General features: G+C 37.9%; 1 protein-coding gene across 1 annotated transcript in view; it reads right to left on the bottom strand.

Annotated features, from left to right (window-relative positions):
* Positions 1 to 8,155, bottom strand: part of cadpsa (Ca2+-dependent activator protein for secretion a) — a 222,662-nt gene that overhangs the window by 62,164 nt on the left and 152,343 nt on the right. Inside the window, exons 18-19 of the mRNA XM_008292176.1 lie at positions 5,406 to 5,512; positions 1,993 to 2,149 (exon numbers count right to left, since the gene is read on the bottom strand). Coding sequence (XP_008290398.1) covers positions 1,993 to 2,149; positions 5,406 to 5,512 — 264 coding nt within the window. The remainder of the gene's footprint in view (positions 1 to 1,992; positions 2,150 to 5,405; positions 5,513 to 8,155) is intronic.

The raw sequence follows: 8,155 nt of genomic DNA, 5'->3' as shown, positions 1-8,155 counted from the left end.
CCCTAACTTGAGCAGGTGTTTTTCAGGGTTTCCCACGAGAGTTGAACTTCAACATTTTAAAGCATGTTATTAGACACCTTTACAAGCATATTGGTGAAGAAATTGTTTGGTAATGATTTAGTTTTTCCCTTACTATAAAGCTCACAAGGTTGGGAGAGGAGCTGTCTGTCAGTGTGTTGGCTGACAGTGCACTTATGATTTCAGTTTTGGCTCTAATTATTGCTTTATAATCTTATTTTTGTAACCGGGTCGAAACCGACCCTAACATCACAAACGTTAGAATTTCAACTGAAGCATTTTAAAATTTAGTAAAAAAAAAAAAATGTTTTTGTTTTATTTTGTTGAAATAGAGGTTCCTGACAAAGTCAAGAAACGTCAATGAAACTAACACATTTCTGTGGTTCTTTCATACACTTAAAACTTAAAAACAGGTCGCTGGCGACCCTAACACAGGAGGAGGGATACAGGCCCTAAAGTAGAAGCTCACTGCAACAAAAGTGATACATCTGTGATTTTCAATCAGCCTCATCACATTAACATGCTTATGAAATGACCTGTGAACACCAGAACTTTCTCAGTTAAGGACCTGTGGGCTGTATCTATCTGCATGTGAGCATCAAAACTCCACATGGAAAAGAATTGTCACAGGAATTGAAAAATATGAAAGGTAAAGCTCAAAAAAATGGAACAGGATACAGTAAGATCGGCTACCAACAACAATTGTAGCAACAATCAGGAGGTTGACAGAGAAACTGTGGACAGTATGGGATGCTTCAAAGACTTATGTAGGAGTCAAAATAAGTACTTGCCAAAGAAAAAGAAAAACAAGGAAAAAATAATAGGGTTAAAAGAAATGGAAAAGGCACTAACATATCACCATGCTGACAGTCTTCTGATGCAGATTTGTGAATTGAAAGTTTTAGTGAATAATTTTCCCAATGAAAAGGTAGAATGAGCTTTGTGTAGACCAAAAAGTAACTTTTACATAGGTGGAGGTAAGGCAGGTAAACTGCTGGAAAAGCAATTGAAACAGAAAGATAGCAGCTTTCTGTAACCAGCAAAAAAAGAAGAAAAAAAAAGGGTGAATAGTGCTCGGGGCATGAAAGTATCGAAACACTTCTATCCTACAGTTTATGAATTTGAAATAAATTAAATAAAATGACATAGTGATACCTTTTTAGTCAAAACTGTCAAACGACCAAATGGTACAAACTGAGGAAGCAGTTTGAACGCAGGAAATTAAAAACAGTACTTTATCGCTAAAGTAAGCCAAGTAGCAGAAACGGATAGGAAGATACCAATATGATCATATAAAAAAAGCATGTTACTATACAAACACAAATATATTGAAGGTACAAAGTTTCTGCTATGTAGTATCTGTTGATATGTACAGGTTGAAGAATGAAGGCAGCCACTGACTAAAGAGAAATCTCCACAAAATGCTAAATATGACTTCTTTTTCTTTTTCTTGCTTTTTTTTTTTTACTTTATGCTCATTTATCTAATTACTTTTCAACCATTAAGCTTTTGGCACTTTGTGTTAAAAGGACTTTACGGTTTTCCTACAGCTCTTTTCATATTGACTTAAAGTTACTCGGCTTAAAGCTGAGACTTGTCACTTTGATGTAGTATCAAATATTTCATTTTTAACTGAATCAGTTGAACCACAGAATCTGGAAAACAAATAGAAGGTATGACTTTCTAAAAAGTCATAAACAAATACACAGAAAGATAAAAAATAACTATGTTAATCTTTAATTTGTTGTAACTTTGATTGTTGGAAATAGTGCCGATAGATGAGTTTGTCTTGGTGTGTGTTTTTATTATGATGCCTACTATCATATGATGTAATTCATATTAACCTGGTGAAGTGGACTTTGAGCTGTCATCAGACCTAAATCTTTGGTGTGATCACTTCATCAGGCACATTCAGCTACTTCAGCCTCAATGTTGACTTTTGAATATATTTTCTTTTAATAGCTCCTCACTCACAGTCCATCCTCAGATAGTCATTGAGCAGCTGGAAGAGGGGGAAACTGTCCCAGCTGTCAGGTGGCTGAACTTCAAGAGCTGCATCCATGTCGGCTGAGTAGAGACACAGGAAGGTCTCAGCATGCTCCACCATCAGGTCTGACCACCACGCAAAGGCCTTCAGATGGAGAAAAGGGAAGACAGAGAGGGAAAAGAGATAGAATCCAGAGAGTGGAAGAAAATCAAGAAGTTGACAGTGAAAGAAAAAAAAAAGTAAATTAGAGAAAGGGAAAATACAGTCTAAATACTCCCCAATGGAAATATCTTTGATAATTTACAGTTAACACTTTGAATCTAATTTACCAGAAAAGTTAAACATATAATGTAACTCCACTGATCTATTGCAATGCTCTTGACTCTCTTATTTTTCACCATGTGAGATCGAGTTGTTCCTTCGATGACTTCACTGCCTGGTCTCTGGGGGAGGATTCATCACAACTCAAAGCAGAAGCGACAGTGCTTGGGCACGGAAAAATTACACACTTTTCTGTTGGCCCACAGAGGAAACAGCAGCAGCTCCTTGACAAGCATGGCGGGGAGCTACTTAAACACTCACCCGCAGATCCTTCAGTGAGTCAATCAGAAGAAAGGAGCTAGCGAGCTGTACCACGCTTATATCTCCCCATCCAATAGATGCAGTGAAGTGTCTGTTAGGGACTGGGCAACTCTCATGCACATCAAAAACAGTTTTCTCCATGCACTCCCACTCTTGCTGGGCCTCTTAAGAGGGACCCCTGAGGATCCATGGTGTTTGCTCATTCACATTAAGTTTTCAACACTGTAATGTGAATGTACCCACTGACATACGTGGTGGTTGGGAGGAGGCTCATGCATTTGCTATGGAAGCAGTGGATATTTGGTGTGGGATACTTGGGGGAAAGGTACTTCCAGTTAGTGCCACTCATGTAATCATCATTTAAGCATTTGAGACTTTTTCAATATATATTTAAGTCATAGAAATAGGAGGGAAAAAAAGAAGTAAATTTAAAACATGTATCAGGATCTTTCTTAAACCATATCAAATATTTGAAAAATGAGTCTGGAATAGACTCTTTTTCAACACTCTTCTGTAAAGTACTGGTGGTGTTTCAACACTTTATGTTTTACTTTCGACCAGTGGGTCAGTTCTACAACTTATTTAAACTGAATACAGTAATTGGCATGAAAGTCGAAACTGGTGAATAAATGAGAGGCACAAAATAGGGATAGAAAATATGAGCAAAAACCGACATTAGAGCCACATAAGTGAAAATTGTTCAAAGCCCATTGCATTGAATTGTAATAATCAAGTATTTGTAAAAGTAAATAGACAACAATTAAAAAAACATTAAAAAACTGTGCATAGCAATATTTAGGTTGGAGTCTACATCAGTTAGGCTTGTTCCCCAGTGTGCTCACATATATGAATCAAGAGCGTAATGAATTTCACTGACATGAAAGGGGGGTGATCATGTTGTGTTTGATCACAGAAAGCATGCCTCACATGTTTTTCCATTGTGCATATTGATGAATCCAAAGGAGAGAATGACTTTTCTGCACATTCGGAGATTACTCACTGGACTGGTAGAATAAATGATACATGACTAAAGAAAAGTTAGCTTATTACATATGAGTTGGGATAGACTCCTAGAATACAAGGTACAGAGTTGCAACAAAAAAAAATTACACATTCAGTATCAAAAGTCATAACTCTGCACTTTGCTTTCTCTGAGCATAGGTTAATGAGTTTGACAAATAAAACACACTGCCTAAGTGCTTGTCCCTTGCTCCTCATTACCAAAGGCAAAAATGTTGTTAGCTTCGAAGCTAACAAGCACTGCCACAAGCACTTGATTAGCAGTGACCACAAGCTGAAAGGGGTTCAGGTCATTGTTGAGAAGGGAAACATTAATGATCTTCTACAACAACAGATGTGTCATTAAAAGCATGCACAGGACTCATAGTAGGGGTAAGGTAGGGGATGGGGCAGATGGCACTAAGACAGTCACATACCTCTTTTCCCTGTTCAAACAATTCCCCGCAAACCAAATAAATCATTGAAATAAAAAGCAGAGAGCGTATAAGTCAGCTTGTTTTTGTTCAATAATGAAGTGACAAAAGTAGAGTAGGTAAATGTGCAGAAATCAAAGTAAAAATGCAGAAAGATTTGATAGGTAAGAGCGTTTTAGATTTTAAATCAGAGCAAACCTTTAAAATTTCTATTCCCTTCATTAGTGAATCCCTTTGCCCTGTGCTTCTTTTTTTGTCCTTCAGTGTCATTTCAGGTGAGCATTTACCAGATAAACAGAGAAGCTGTGCCATAAGGATAAACCTAACTGATAGTCCTTAACTTGTACTATAAATATGCCTATGCTTTAGTGTGTATACTTGGTGTCGGACCTCCTGTGGGGCTTAGACGCAGTATAATGATTCTAAGCAGAGGGGGCAATGGTGGTTGAATTTCTATTGACCTTTAGCAAACTGAATGTAAACTGTGAAACCTCAGTGAAGACTGAAATGACATTTTTGGTTTAATGTACCACTTGATACTTATCTTCAGTCAGCTGAACATATTTGGATCATTTTAAAAACTGTATTGGAGAAACAGTACATAAATTATTAAAAAGCCTGCACAGATTTGTGTTTCTGTTATACTCTGAACATAAACCAAACACTGCGGCTGATAAATCTCTTGTAACAAATTGTAATACAAACTACTTATACCAGCAAATACACCAAAAAGTGCTACAAGAAGAACAGTCTCTGAAGATGGGCAGAAATGTGTACAACAGGGTATCCTCCATGTCATAGAGGAGGATTGAGTCTGTCATCAAAAATAACTGTGAACAATGTTGACACCATTTTGAGTCTTTTGATATTTAGTAAGTGATAGTGCACCTCTGCTGTACAGCGTATTTCTGAGACCAACTCAAATTAATCAGAATTTCTGTAAACATACAAGTATTTGCCTGCTCTCTGATTATCACTTGCAGTCCTGTGACAAGACGGTTAATTGTCAAACTTTTTTGTATGAATACGTTTATCATTATGCCTAAGAAACTGAACTCTAATTTGACAAGTAAAAAACACGAACATATCAACATGATGGATGGAGTGCTTTTTCCTTAGATAACTACAGCAGCTAACATGGTTGTGTGGACGTAGATGGATCTACGTAAAGTTCTGTTACACTGTGATGATGCTCATGATAGCAGTAGCTAAGAGAGCTGATACAAGCTCAAGCTATGTTGCTTATTAGCTTTAATTAGCACAACTTTTCAAGTCTCATTATTGCTGGCCTCTCATGAACAGTGACTGCTCCTTCCACTAGACATACTGCCATTAGACTACAGGTGTCTGAGTGGAGATGAATGCACCTGTACTGACATACTGACCTCAGCATGGTGTTCCTCATTTTGCTGAAGCACTTCAATCACCAGTTCGGACAGACGGATGGTGTCCTCCAGTTTTTTGGCAGGGGTGGCTAGCCGTCCTACATTCTCTGGAGTACAAAAGTTGAGAATCAGTGAAGGCAGTCCCTGTGCCTGATCAGTATCTGTTCTTTCTTAAACAGAGGCTGATACTGGATGCATGCACTGTAAAGTTTATTAAAGCAAGCATATGCACTGACATGTATCTTTTTGATACAGTATTTAATTGTATGAAAGTAACCAACATGCATGTTATTCTGCCTACTCCCAAACACTGGGGCTAAAGGATTAAGCCACTCACAAATATTGGATATAGGTATTGCTTCAAAAGTGATGCTTAGTCCAGTCTATAGCCTCATCCTGAATCATTGTGAATATCTCATAGTTGTAAATACAAACATGAAATGTTGTCTTGTTATAATTAGGGCTGGGCATTAGACCTCAATACTTTTGGACTAAAGACTAAATCAGGTTTGCCACACTGAATGCAGTCAAGGTCAGATTGCTTCTTCAGATGTCTTATATATATAATCGTGTTTCTTTTACTCCATAGTTTCTTGAAGTGAAGCTCATGCGCAATATTACACAGATGGTATGTTTAACCCAGCCCTAGTTACAATGCAATTCCAGGGTTAGCAATTGCATATTGTTAAAGCAACTTTTGCATCAACACTAGTTCCCTAAGCACTGAAAGCAGTGTTGGGTGGCTACATGTAGCAATGGCTTGTGGAATGTAACTAATGAGTCACATCTCTGCCACTGTGACAGTACAGTATTAATGTCATCCAGAGAAATAATGGGCATGATGAGCAATGTATACAGCATGTACACTGAACACTCATGCAGTGACATGGTCATGTTGTGCTTAAATGAACAGTCTCTCAATTAGTTTACAGTTGGATTGTTTTGGATGCTGGATTTGCATTTCACTGTACATTTTGTTAGACTAAATATATACAGATGAGCCGAAGCATTCTGACCGTTCATAATATGAGTAATGTTAACTATCTTGTAAGAAAAAAGATAAAATAAAAAAAACATTAACCTCCTTGGTGGAGGAAAAATGTGATAAAGATGCATGTCAAAGTCCAGGATATATTATATTGTAAGTAGTCAGTTGGTTGTTGACAGTCAGGACTCTTGAATGTTGGAGAAATAGGCAGGTGTAAATTCAATTCAAGTCAATCCAATTCAATTCAATTCAATTTTGTTTGTATAGCGCTTATTACAACATATGTCATCACATAGCGCTAAAGACCTGAGCAACTGTGACGAAGGCCAAGTCATTATGGATAGAGTCAGACAGTCTCTAAAAAGGTAGGGCTTGTGGGGTGTTTCTGGTCTAAAAACTAATGGGGTATTAGCCGCGTGCTGGAATAACTTATAAGACTTGAAAGATCTACTGCTAAAATGCTGGTGCCAGACGCCACACGGCACCGCAGGGTTCTTGTGTGTTTTCGTGGTTTACAGAGAACCAACTGCATTTTAATTTGGGATGGTCACTATGTGTCAGCTCATCAGTGTAGACTGCATTGAATGGAATTTTAAATTGATACCCTTTTGGGAAAGGATAGAAGTTGTTCTGTTGCCAGAAGATGTACTTGTTTGCTATTTGTTGGCAGATGCCAGGTGGGATCAACTAAACATGGGTTCAATAGACTGGTGGCCTTTATGTGAATTAGCTGATTGGGGAGCTTCACATACAGTTAAAACCAGAAGTTTATGTACACTGTATAAAAAGACACATAACTCTTTTTTTTTTTTCACTGTCTGACATCAAATCAGACCAAACTTTTCATGTTTAAGATCACTTAGGATTACCAAAACTATTTCTATTTACTAAATGTCAGAATGATGAGAGAGAATTCTTTAGAGAATTGTTTTACTACTTTCTTAAAAGTCAGAAGTTTACATACACTAAGATTAGTATCTCTTCAAACTATGTGGGAAAGCCCAGATGACGATGTCATGACTTTGGAAGCTTTTGATAGGTTAATTGACAACATTTGAGTTAATTGGAGGCACACCTGTGGATGTATTTTAAGGTACATCTCAAACACACTGCTTCCTTTTGTGACAACATGGAAAATCTAAAGAAATCAGCCAAGATATCAGGAAGAGAATTGAATTCATCCTTGGGTACAATTTCCAGAAGTCTGAAGGTTCCACATTCATCTGTTCAAATAATTTCATGTATAAACACCATGGGAATGTCCAGTCATCATACCATTCAGGAAGGAGACGGGTTCTGTGTCCCAGAGATGAAGTGTTTTGGTGCAAAATGTGCTTATCAACCCCAGAACAAAAGCAAAAGACCTTTTGAAGATGCTGCTGAAGCTGGTAAGGGTCATTATCCACAGTGAAACAAGTCCTGTACCGACATGGGCTGAAAGACTACTCAGAGGTGAAGAAGCCATTACTCCAAAAGCAGCATGAAAAAGCCAGATTACAGTTTGCAAATGCACACAGAGACAAAGACCTTCATTTTTGGAGACATGTCCTGTGGTCTGATGAAACTAAAACTGAACTGTTTGGCCATAATGACAATCGCTACATTTGGAGGAAAAAGGGGGAAGCTTGCAAGCCTGACAACACCATCCCAACTGTGAAGTACGGGGGTGGCAGCATCATGTTGTGGGGATGTTTTGCTGCAGGAGGGACTGGTGCACTTCATAGAATAGATAGCATCATGAGGAAAGAACATTATGTGGAAA

Source organism: Stegastes partitus, unplaced genomic scaffold (assembly GCF_000690725.1).
Source record: "Stegastes partitus isolate 25-593 unplaced genomic scaffold, Stegastes_partitus-1.0.2 Scaffold790, whole genome shotgun sequence".
NCBI lineage: Eukaryota > Metazoa > Chordata > Actinopteri > Pomacentridae > Stegastes > Stegastes partitus.
Note: the sequence above shows the minus strand (reverse complement) of the source record. Positions and strands in the feature narration are given on the sequence as shown.